The sequence below is a fragment of the Poecilia reticulata genome, chromosome 22 (assembly GCF_904066995.2).
Source record: "Poecilia reticulata chromosome 22, P_reticulata-male-v2, whole genome shotgun sequence".
Taxonomy (NCBI): domain Eukaryota; kingdom Metazoa; phylum Chordata; class Actinopteri; order Cyprinodontiformes; family Poeciliidae; genus Poecilia; species Poecilia reticulata.
In genome coordinates, this window is record NC_088851.1 from 11,163,380 (window position 1) to 11,176,196 (window position 12,817).

At 40.7% G+C, this 12,817-nt stretch overlaps 1 protein-coding gene across 2 annotated transcripts in view; it reads left to right on the plus strand.

Moving 5' to 3' along the window:
- The first annotated feature begins 1,132 nt into the window (after window positions 1-1,132).
- Window positions 1,133-12,817, plus strand: part of myo10l1 (myosin X, like 1) — a 43,872-nt gene continuing 32,187 nt past the window's right edge. For both annotated transcript variants that reach the window (XM_008399743.3, XM_008399744.3), the window contains exon 1: window positions 1,133-1,225. In XM_008399743.3, the coding sequence (XP_008397965.2) occupies window positions 1,205-1,225 (21 nt within the window). In that variant the 5' untranslated portion in view covers window positions 1,133-1,204. The remainder of the gene's footprint in view (window positions 1,226-12,817) is intronic.

The following is a 12,817-nucleotide window of genomic DNA, read 5'->3' on the forward strand; positions in this document are numbered from 1 at the left end:
ATATATATATATATATATATATATATATATATATATATATATATATATATATATATATATAAAAATCCAGACTTTCTGATGTCGGTTCATTTCAAACCGTCACTGCTTCTGCGGAGGTTTCTGATGGACCGGTGACTTTTTGCTGTGTAATCACAATACTGTGAGTCATTATTGATGCATCTCACATTTTCTGATGTAGGCAGGGCTTCTGAAAATGTCAAACAAAACACAAATAAAGAAATTGCGATAGAAGCTTTTATTAGAAATTTGAGGCATTGCTGGCATCCGTCCAATTTTTGTTTAGCTTTTTTCAGTCATTTTACGTTAACTTGAAAATTTCTACTGTGATTGTGGGGGGATGTTTGATTTGGCAATTATCGTCTTGTTTAGAATACAACTAAAACAACTGCTGCATTACTTAAAAAATTCCCCAAGTAAGAAATAATTTACTAGTGACCATCAGATCCTCGTCAGCTCTTTTCCTGTGACATCACCGTGTCAGGACGTTTATTGAAACAGTAGCTTTTTTTTTTTTTTTTTTAAAAACTGGTTTTTACACAGTTGTTCAAACTGCAAAACATTTAGGTTTGTAGCTTGAAGCAGCCACCGTCATGCTGTCTCTGTATTGGTGGAGGCTGAGTCTGCACCGCCCCGCCGGTGTGTGCGGTGCATAGTTTCAAGCTCATCCCCGGACTGGTCCTCTCTCACATCCATGCGCGCATCCTCACAGACACACACACACACACACACACACACACGCACGCACACACATGCATCCACACACTCAAACACCTACAAACGCACACATTCTGGGTCATTTAAAAGAGGCAGACCTGCAAAAAAGGCGCTTGCTTCAATTAGAGCTCCCTCAGACGGATCCCCGGTGTGGACATTTTTTTATTTATTTCATTTTTCATTTACTTTCATCACAGCCTCCTTGGATTTTGCCTCAAGTGCCTCTCTTTGCGCATAGCGCCCTGACAGCACACATCTATGACCAATCGAGGCATATTCTGACTGAAATAAGCAATCGGTGAATGGGAAACAGAAACACGGAGCCATCGCCACCTTCCCCCCCCCATCTTGACACACACACACACACACACGTGCGCCTTCCCATTGGTGAGATTTGCGCACCCGACGGCGGAGCCGGTGTGTGCGCTCAGCCGGGCCGGGCGCGCGTCGTCTGGGAGGAGTAGACGGGATGGAGTCGTTTTTCACAGAGGTGAGCCTTTCAGAATCTGTGTCATTGCGTCGGAGATAAACATTAACGCGCAACGATCAATGCATTTCGCAGGCATTCGCATCGATGCTGGTTTACAGGCTGCTGCGAGATGCATTGCGCGTTTTCTTTTTTCCTCCCCCCGTCTTCGTTTTGCATTCTGATTCACGTCATGTTTGTGGCAGGTGTTGGAGTCGGTACCGCTCGTCACCTTCTCTCTTACGAAAGCAGAGAAGAAAAAAAAAAAACTGGGTCCAGTTGCAGATCTTCACACGTGTTGTTGATAAAGCGCCTGATTCATTTTATTATCACTGCAGAGCATCAGGGCCTGGCAGTCGGTGGAGTCAGGGCAAACGAAGCGCAGGAAAATTGGCCAAAGGAGGGCTGGCTCTGGCTTTTGCATCCATAAAGCTTTCGGATTAAATCCAATCTGTGAAGGAAAAGGCAGAGAAGCGATGGTGATTAGCAACAGTCGTCTTAGAATATACAGAAGAGAGAAGCTTTGACTGGGCCGTAAATGGGATGGTAGGGGGGATCCATGGGTGGGTATGGGCTGGTTCAGGAGAACGGACGGAGGAGGAGGGGGATGGATTCTTAGTGTGGATGGAATGTACCAATTGGTATCATTGAACAATAGGCCCAGTCATTAGATGAAAAGTAAGTTTTCAAATGAATTAAAATGAATAAATCAAGCTTTGTTTAAGTTATGCCATTGTTCACTTGGGTGAAACATGCCATTATTTCGCCCTGCACTCATGAAAAGCAGTCTTACTCATTGCCAGTATCTGTCCTCTCCAAGCTACTTATCCCCCTCCCCACCCCAGCCACTCCATCCCATTTTAAGTTAATCTGATATGGGTTTAAAATGCTTGTGACTTTGGCAGTGATGTCATGCGATCTCTAAGTGTGTGCGGCTGGTTGTGTAGATGAATTTTTCCCAGCCACAAACCTCAGTGTTTTGTTTTTTTTTAAGTGGGATTTTGTTGGACAGATCAACACAAACTACAGCGCAAAATTATCAAGTGAAAGAGATTCATGGTATTTCTTCCCCCCCACATAATAACTTGAAAAGGGTGGTGTACGCTTGTATTTGACCCCTTTACTAAAATGCCCCTACATAAAATCCAGTGCAGCTGATTGCCTGCAGACGTCACCTTTTTATTAAATAGAGTGCACATTTGTGTAATTAAGTCTCATTATAAATACAGTTGTTCGGTGAAGACCTCAGAGGTTTGTTAGGGAACATTATTGAACAAACAACATCATAAAGACCAAGGAACACAGCAGAAATCTCCTGATGTAATAAAGCTGTGGTAACGTTTAAAGCAGGGTTAGGATTTGATTCTCTGGGAGATTGATAATGTCACAGAGCACTGATCAAACACTCACCCAAAAATGAAAAGAGTATGGGAGAGCTGCGGACCAATTTTTAGTCTATGACAAATGTAGGGCTCGCATGGTGTCAGCATCATGCTTTGGGGATGCGCTCCTGCATGTGGGACAAGAAAGCGGATCAAAGTTGCTATTGCAAAGATTTTGTAAGTGTCAGAGCTATCAGCTCTCTGCATGCAGGTCCCTTCTCTGACAGTGCTAAACAATAAAATATGGCTGACCATCAAAGGCCTGCAGGTCGTCATACAACCACAGCAAAATGCAACGACCGTCTCTGCCGTTTCATTTCCCGTCAGTTCGTTTGTAATATATATTGATCCCAGCATTGATTTGCAGACCACCACAGAATCAGCTCTGCAGCCCCAACAGCACATACTGAAAGCTTCTGTGACATCTGAAAATGGAGAGACTCATTGAGTTATGATGGAGCCCTGCATACGCTGCACATTTGATACCCACAAGCTTAATTTCATGCAGCAGGACTGAGCACTGAGTGAAGTAGTTCGTTCTGACTCCACTTAGTTTGACTCCTCCGGTTATTCCCTCTCTTCGCTCCACCGTCTAATACCTTTGCAGGACTCCATTTGTGGCTCTATTCCCTAAAACCAGAGAGGATGAACAGCTGAACCCGGCCCCCTGTTGTTCTCATCTAGGCAGAAAATGTGATGGCTGGCCCGCCAGTCAAGCATGAAATGTCAGGTGGCATTAAACCACTGTATAATCAACATTTTTTCAAACTGGGTTGGTTTGGGGTGGAACACGGCAGATTTAAAACAATGTGCACTGCAAACTAAAAACGAGACCAAGATTGCATTTGGAGAAAACTCTGAGGGCATAAATACAAAACTACGAATTTGCTGTAGAGTTTGCATATTTGGAAACTTTAGAAAGGTGTCGTCTGCACCTTTTAGGATTTTATAATTTATTAAGGAGTTTGCAAAGTATTTCTTCAGTGTGGGACCGTTAAGTTCAGTGAGAAAGCCTCTGCTTTTTGCTCCCTCCAACTAATAAACATGGAGGAAGTCAACTAAGATTCTGGGGCAGAATAAAATGCTGTGAAATTCTGCACAAATCATGTAACCCAGTCTCCCTGTTTGCAGCACCAAGAGGGGGGGAAGGGGGGGGGGGCGCATGCCGACACATCCTAGTGTGGCGTCCTACATTTGCTGCACATGAAAGCAATAGGGAACTTGTTCAGAGCTCTAAAAATATTTTTTAAAATCTTGTCATAGCTGCTTTTTAATGCAGCTATGACATGCACATTTAATGCCCATCTGCATTACATGTGCAGATGGGCAACTGCACATGTGTCAAAAACAGGCAGTGGTTAAGTCTCCAACTTAGTGGCACTTTAAAACAAATAAAAAGTCCCTAATATGAAAGTAGATTTGTTTAGATGTGCTTTATAAGTTGGAGAAAGCAGTTTGGTCAAAAATATGGTATCTAATCCATCCGTAATAAATCACTAAAATTCTACAGTGACACCAAGCGGGAGGAACCGAGGCGAGGACGTGACATATATAATATGTTGTATATAAAACAGTGTGGAGAAAGTGCTTGATGAGAATAACGTGCAGAAGATGATATGGAACATCAGAATGAGGGGAAGGAAGAAGATTTAAATTACCTTAAACATGGCCTGGTTGTTGGTGCCAGACTGGCTGGTCTAAGCATTTCAAAAACTGCTGATCTGCTGGGTTTTTTCTCTCTCACTACTACCTCTCAGGTTTACAGAGAATGGTCAGAAATAGAGGAGTGCATCCGGTCAGCAGCAGTTGTGTGGATGGAAGTGTGCTGTTGATGTCAAAGGTCAGAGGAAAATGTGCAAGTTTGTGTGAGATGACAAACAGGCAACGGCAGCTAATTGTTACAGTCAAAGCATTTGGAATACCGTTTCTGAGATGTTTAACCTTCAAGCAGATGGGCTACAGCAGCAGAAGACCCCACTAGGTGTCACCCCTGTTGAGTAACTACAGACTGGAAAACCGTCGCCTAATTCGATTAATTTAGCTGCAATGTTCTGAATGTAGAGAGAGAATTTTTTTTGCCATATTTTGCTTAGATGCCATAGCCTACTAGATGATCGGTACTGTCCAGTGTACCAATCTTCTGATTGTTACTCCCAACAAGAATACTTAATGTCACAAATTCAACCTTCTCAAACTGGTTTCCTGTACATGTTGAGCTCACTGTTCTCTAATGCCGTCCTCAGTTACCAGATCTCTCTCTATCAAGTAAAGCACCTTAATCACAGAAAATGGGAGATTTGCATCATGGGTGTGAAGCTGACCAATCTGCAGCACTTGTTTGATACTGTAATACCAATGCTCTGAAGATATCTAAAAGACGCTAGCAAAGATTAGATGGATCTTAGAATTAGACAATCCCACAAGTGGGAAATTTAAGCTTTTATTTTGGCGCTACCTCAAAATATTCAGTGGATTCCACCTGACAGATTGAAAAAAAAGGGTAAAAAGTTACAGATCCATATTTTAGGAATTTTAAATCTCTTACTATTGATTCATGTGTTTATTATTCTATAAATTTACCAAAATAACATCCACATGTGCACTAAGTGCAAGTAGGAATTTGTGACTGATTGAAATGATGCAAATTGAAATGTGAGGCTTTAACTTTAAACCTTTCCAGCGAAGAAGCTTCAGTTAATCTGGAAATGTTCCTGAGTCTATGTGCAGATGGCAGGTGTGTGCATTGCACAGTAAACAGATGGGCTTTCAAGAGGGACCCTCTGTTTGACTAACATAGATAATATTTAGTCTCTGGAGCACATTTGGCATTAGCAGTAGTGCCAGAAACCAATTGCACAAACGTACGACAGACTTTACATCAGCCGGTTTGTGTTAAACATCCCTCTGTCCTCTGTCCTTTATGTTGTGAAACAAAACAAAATGTCTTAATATACAAAGGTATATAAATCCGCTGAAAGGATTACTTTGTGGAGAAATATATGTTATAAGTCTATAAAACACATGCATGTTAAATACTAAGCTGAAACTAATATACTTGCAAATATCCAAGCATGCTTTTTGTGGATTTAAAAAAAAATTCTCTAAATGGCATTACAAACTGGGAATTATGAAGAGTCTGTTTTGATGCAGGTCGAATATAATAATTGTTGATGTAAAGTATGTAGCTTCTGCAGGAATCTGGTTCAGTAGAGGGAGGGAAACAGTCACTGGAGATGTGTGACCTATATTCAGCAGCTCTGAACACATTTGTTCTGCTCAGGAGCTCCATCAGCTTTGCTTCTCTCCCTCTGCTTGTCTCCTTGCGGCCACTCACTCGATGCTTCTTCATCTCACCCAACCAACCTGCTCGGTTCGTCTCCCTCCCCATACCTCTCTCGTCTCTGTCTCCATTTTTTTTTTATTTCCTTCTCGTTTTACACTGTTGTTTGTTTTGCAGTTTCTTTTAAAGCAACTGGGATCATGGTTCTAATATTAATTAGGGTATTTAGTCATTGAAATACCGGAAACAACATCCCCCAAAATTGTTTTATCTTAACATTTCTGAACGTTTGGCAAAAAAACCCCCCCAAAAAAACCTGACATTTCAGATAATAAAATTGCATTAAATACTACCGTATAATGTATATTTTCTAAGGCCCTAAAAAATTACTTTATTCTTACAGATTTCTTCAGCTGTTGTAGTTTAAATATCAAAGGTAACCTGCATAAATATAAAAAGTGGTTTTTAAGTGCTATTTTAAGGGAACAAAATAAAATAGCTACTTTTGATAAATCATCAATTAACTGTGATTAATCACAGTTTTTTATGTTTAATTTAACTCACCACATGTAGGTTTGATTATTGCCAGATCTGTAGAAACAAGCAGCTATATAAATTAAAGCATTCAAATCATACATCTACAGTTGCATCACGTGACAGCCACTCAACCTCACAACAAGAAAAATGTTTCTCATGAACACACCTATTTAAATTTGATATAATTCCTGATGATAAGCTTATGATTTCTAACTTGTGATATGAATTTCAGTTTGCTGTTCTTGAAGAACCCGATCATGCTGGCTGCAGAGGCTGCAGTAGGTCACTGGGTTACACACCAGCGCTGTCATCTTCTCATTTCTCAGCTGGACGGATGACATTCAGTAACTGGCTTGCATACGGATGTAATCCTCTGCTGGCTTCTAAGTACTCTTAATTTTGGTTTATGATGCGGATGCAGAGATCACGGGTTACTGCAAATCCTGAAGTGACAGATATTGTGAACTTTATTTGAGGCAGCAACTTGTTGTTTTGTGGGAAAGTGACAGATAATCTTTGTGTAATTAGACTTATTGTCATCAATGCCTTCATGAAAGATAACAAAGGTCAATCCTGCGCTACACACCGAGAAATTTGTGCTTTTTCTGCTCTCATACCTTCAAGCTGGCATTGGAAATTAGCTGGTTATTGAAATTGACAATCAAAAAGTGAAGATCACCCATACAGCACTTTAAATTTTCACATCATGTGGTTTAAAGTATTTTATAAGATGTCAGTTTTTCACAAGTGACTGAATTTTTCTTTGGCTGAATTTAGCATAGTAATGCAATGCCCACATTTTGCTGCACCCTGCTGGTCACCTGGCTGAAAGATTTTAAAAAGTTACAGTTTCAAAACCACAATTCCAGCTGTGTAAAGTCCTTTTAATGAGACCAAGTGATAAAAAATCTTAACCCTCCTCCACATGTTGCTGCCCACTGCCAGTCAGTTGACTGACATGAGGCTTCAACACTTTTCCCTTCTTAGAAGGAAGACAAAATCACCTGTCTGGAAAACACAAACAGTCACGGCATTTATGCTAAATGTTGAAATAACTTAAATTAAGATGTTGCTGTTTAAAACTACCATTGATGGACAATCCGTGACGAGCACTGAAGTCCAACAACAGAACACCACTCGAGTTCAGATCGGGTGGGCTGTTCCTCCCAACCACACCCCTCCAGGTCTCACCGTCATTGCCCACGTGAGAGTTGAAGTCCCCCAGTAGAACAAGGGAGTCCCCAGGAGGGGCACTCTCCAGTACCCCCTCTGACTCCAAGAAGGGTGGGTAATCTGAACTGCTGTAAGCACAGACAACAGTCAGAACACGTCCCCCCACCTGTAGGCGGAGGGAGGCTACCCTCTCGTTCACCGGGGTAAACCCCAATGTACAGGTGCCAAGATGGGAGGCAACAAGTATGCCCACTCCTGTCCGGCGCCTCTCACCGTGGGCAGCCCTTCTCAAGAAGACTGGTTCCAGAACCAGAGCCATGCGTCGAGGTGAGGCCGACTATTTCTAGCCGGAACCTCTCAGCCTCGCCCACTAGCTCATGTTCCTTCCCCACCCGAGGATCAGACCGCCAGGGTCCCCTCCCTCGGCTGCCGCCCATAACACACTGCACCCGACCCCTTTGGCCCCTCCGACAGGTGGTGAGCCCATTGGAAGGGGGACCCACGTCTCCTCTTCGGGCTGAGCCCGGCCGGGCTCTGTGGGTAAAAGCCCGGCCACCAGGCGCTCGCCATCGTGCCCCACCTCCAGGCCTGGCTCCAGAGTGGAGCCTCGGTGACCCGCGTCCGGGCGAGGGAACGCCAGATCCAAAGTTCGTCTCCATCATCAGGGGTCTTCGGACTTGGAGGCACAGATCACAGTTAATTCTTCTCAATTACTGAGATACTATAAATATTTTGTGCTACTTTTTACTCCATGTTTTAGTATGAGAATCACATAAACTGATGCCTAGTTGGCAAAACATCTTAGAATACAGAAACAATACAGTTCTGTACTCACTAAAATATTTGATAAAACAAAACTTGCACAATGTGTTGTTGTTTTTTTACAGTGCATAAGTGTCAGACTCTAACATATCATGCACTTTTCTATAGTCTATTAAACTATTTGTTATACTGATATTGCATTATTATGTTAATATTATAGTGTATTTTGCAGGTCTGAATATAATATTTGCAATGTATTATATTTAAAGTGTAACAAAATGAGATTTGTTGGTATTTCTCAATCAAAGCAATTCAGTAAAATCTTATTTGAAAATCACCAGTTTTGAAGGGCCATACCTAAAAGAGACATTCTGCATAATTAATATAGGACGTTATATCATCTGTGTTTCTGTGTTTAAACACCAACTCCCAGGATCCATAAATGCCCGTAGGAAGAACTCTGTTTCCATGGTTCCCTGTTTCCACACTGCTTCTGTGGAGTTTTGTTGCCAGGATGTTGGTGGGGGTGTGTGTCTGTATTTTAATCACATTGACAGAGAACTTGATAATGAGCTTTTTCAGGGATTTACAGTGTTAATACAAATGTACCATATGAAGAGTTGCATATTCTCTTACACAGAATGCGGCTTTCGCTGCCTGAATTTTGGTTATTGATTCAATATTGTCTCTGTTTATGTCTAAAATTAACCAATCATCTGCATGAATAAAGAAAACTCTGGAGGTATTTTCATAGCTTTAGACTGAGCCAGTTGTTAATTATGTTCGCACTACAGGCCAAAATAAAGTACATCTTAGTGACCATGCAAACATCTTCTCTTCAGTTTGCAAATTAATATTTGTGCTGACAAGGAATTTCCATTCTTTACGCAGAGCCACAGTATCATGTGTCAAAAAGATGTTTTGTTGGGAGATGAATTTGTTTTAAAGTTGTAAGCAGCATTAAACGGCGCTCTGGCTCAGGGCTGTGGTGTGACCAAGGGCCTTCAGAAACGCCAAGTCAATGCTTTTAACCTCAGACTCACATGTATTTGTAGCCATTCGTTTGCTCTGTTCAGACTAGAAAAGAATATTTATTTTCAATTACGGTACTTAAATGTTATGAAGTAGAAAAAAGTTACATCTGAGTCCTATTTGGTGGCAAAAGATTGGCAAGGACCACAATCCAAAATGGCAGCCTTCCAGTAAGGTTTGGTCATAAATTGTGCTAGATATTTGTCTTTTGACTTGGAGCTGTGCTGAAATCACACTTTTTCCTGAAATAAAGAAACATATTTTTACACACTCTGCAAGTGTAAATTTACAAAGTTGTTAAAATTGAACATGCTGTAAAAATTAGGGAGGCACAATATTGGATGTTTGGCCAATATCTGATATGCCAATATATTAAGACTCATTCGGCCGATAACCGATACCAGCACTGATTTTTTTTTTCTAAACCTGTCTACTGAAACCACTGCTTTCTCCAACTCCTTTTATATCGATTAATTATTTTGACAGAATGGCCAATGTCCGATATGAAATTTTACAGCTAATATCGTCTGATACCAATATCATGCCGATAATATTGTGTATCCCTAGTAAAAATATTAGCCTATATGGTGCAAACAAAAAGGAGCAAGGATCAACATGATCACGCCATTCACAGATCTCTTAGCCTCTATTGCTAAATATAAGGATAAGCAACTTGTAATTCAAATGTTAAAGTTCATATGGAAAATAATTACTCAGTTTTATTTTCAATAATAGGAAGCAAAGCCTAAAATAAATTGTATAATGCCCTGGATTAAAACCCCGTGATATATGTTGGAATAAATTATTTAGATTTTGCTATAATCTCTGTCTATGACAGATGTGACTTATATACAGCCAGGTGACCGCCGCCCTCCCACGCACACTAACGCCCACACGCATAAACAGATGTTGCTCTCCTTCCAGCTGCCGTAATCTTCTTAAAGCCTCGCTGTCCTGATTGCATTATCACCTTTAATGGAATATGGCTGACACAGTTTAGGTCTCTGACACAGGAGGGGCTGCACTGGCAGGAAGGATCAGTAAAGAGAATCGCTTTAATGCCCATCATCAAAAAAGATTGTTCTTTATTTTAGCCTCTAAGTATCTCCTCTGAAACCGAGGGTATTGGGATTCACAAACAACAGGATAGATGATTTGTTTTATTTTTGTACGATGGACATTTATACACCTAGTCTACTAATGATGCACATTAAATTACAGTCATTTTAGTATTTCTGCAAATGCCAGGAAATTTTTTTTTATAGTCTTACAGTCTCTGTAAAGCACTTACACATGGTTATTTGAAAAGTGCTTTTTAAATAAAGTCTGATTGATTGAGTCGTTCCATTTCTGTGCCGCTAATGAATTGTCTGCTATTAGTTGCTAACTGGTCAGTCGCCTCTTTCATATTTTATTCATTTGAGTCATTTCTAACCTTCTACAGAAATCCTTATTCAAAGATTACCAGCCACTGAGACTCCTCCTTTCGCTTTCTATTCTTAGTGCATGCTGTTGTACGTTTTGGCGAGGATTCATCTGTACTCAGAAGGACGACAGTGGGAAGCACTCGAGAGTCCTTCATCAAGGGACGTCTCCGGGTCAATGCCTTGATCAAAAAGCAGTGGGAACTATGTAATTACTTGAGCAGAAACAAGGCATTTATCACACAGCTGTTGAAGCTTATAGGATGAAGGCTGGCTTTTGTGTTTTTGTGGGTAATGAAGGATTATTAGCTGAGCAGGGCTTCATTAGTTCTATGTTTGTTCTTGGTGTAAGCACCACTTTGAGTTTGTATTCTCCTTATTGGGTTTAGTTATTGTAGATAACAGTATAGTTTAGCTTCCAACCAACAGGTCAGCAACAAATGTTTTGTCATTTCTGCATACATTTTTAAAGAAATTAGTTGTGTTTGAGTTCCAGTTTCAGCTTGAAGGGGACTATCTACACGTTGCAGCTTCTTTTGATTGTTTCATCATAGAGACTGAGAGCTTTTTATTTCATGAAATAATAATTATTATTTTATTACAAACTAGACCAGGGTTTGCTAAGAATTTAAAGTTAGAAAAACATGTCTAAAGCCTCTGCTGACCACTGAATATTTTTTGTTAGTTCAAATTTTCCTGTTTTCTGGCTAGATATTTACAAACCTGACAGACAATTCAGCCCTGATCCTGACTTTTAATTAACTCTGTTTGACTTAACAGAGCATGCAGTGACTGGCAAAAAATACCTGTACCCTTCAACCACATGTAATCTTACGCATAGTATTTCATGTAGCCAGTTGCCATCAGAAATTGCTTAATTTGTAAAGAGACTCCACCTTTGTGTAATAAAAAAATGACATAAAACAATAAATAAAGAATAAAGCTAAAACTTTGTATTAGATTGTGGTAACATCATACTGAGAAGATGCTTTTCCACAAGCAGTGGCTTTATAATCCCCCCCCAAAAAATCATAGAGGACAGATGCTGAGATTTGAAAAGTTCAAGAAGTCAAAATACTTTTACAAGGCGATGTAAATAAATGTGTTACATGCCATCCAGATTGTACAGAACAACTCACGAATAGCTGTAAACATTTAGCTAACCCAAAGATCCCTGTGTGATAAAGTTATGAAGGAAAACTTGTCTATATTTTACCAACTTTAGCAGGATGCTCACCACTCGGTCAGTACTTGTTAGGTGGAGGTCAGGGGTCATCTTTGGGACAACTTAGTTTGGTTAAGCTTTTATGAAATGAGGACAGAGTTAAAGATGTGATTTTTGTCTTCAACGTAATGGAGAAAGAAGGAGAAGACAAGATAAACACAAGGTTTCAGCTGCACATTCGAGTGCAAAGGAAAGAGAAAGGATCTCTTGAGATGCACGGCCATTCCTGCCTGTCTGAGTGTGTAACGTAGGGGGAAGGGTTGAGGACACCAAGAGGAGGAGAGGAGGAGGATGATGCTGAGTGAGTGGGTGGGTGGAGGTTGTAATGCCGGCAGGTCGTTTATAACCTCCTGTCTTTGCTCAGATGTGCTTTAACAAGAGACACACACTGATCTAGAAAGAGGAGCCAGATAAAATGACTCCAAAAGCCGATGTAAGCATTAAATGATCAACTGTTGGTCAAATCTAAAATTTTTATAATGCTGGTGTATTTATGTCTTTACTATCACTGTATTTAAAGGCTAAAAGATGCAAAAAAAAAAGAGTATTTGAGCTTCATTTCGAGTCTTTGGCCAGATTTTCAGTTGAAAGTTTGCAAAGTATACAGAGATTAGAGCCAGTGGAGGTCATCAGGTCACCATAACAGGCCAGTGTGCTGGAATTTGACAGATCAGAAGGAATTAGTAAGGCAGCAGGCCGACAAAACGCAACGAGAAGCTGAGAGGATGTAGATGAGCGAGCGAAGGGCGGGAGTATTTATAGAGAGAGATGCTGAAGAGAAAACAACAGGGAGAGGAAGCA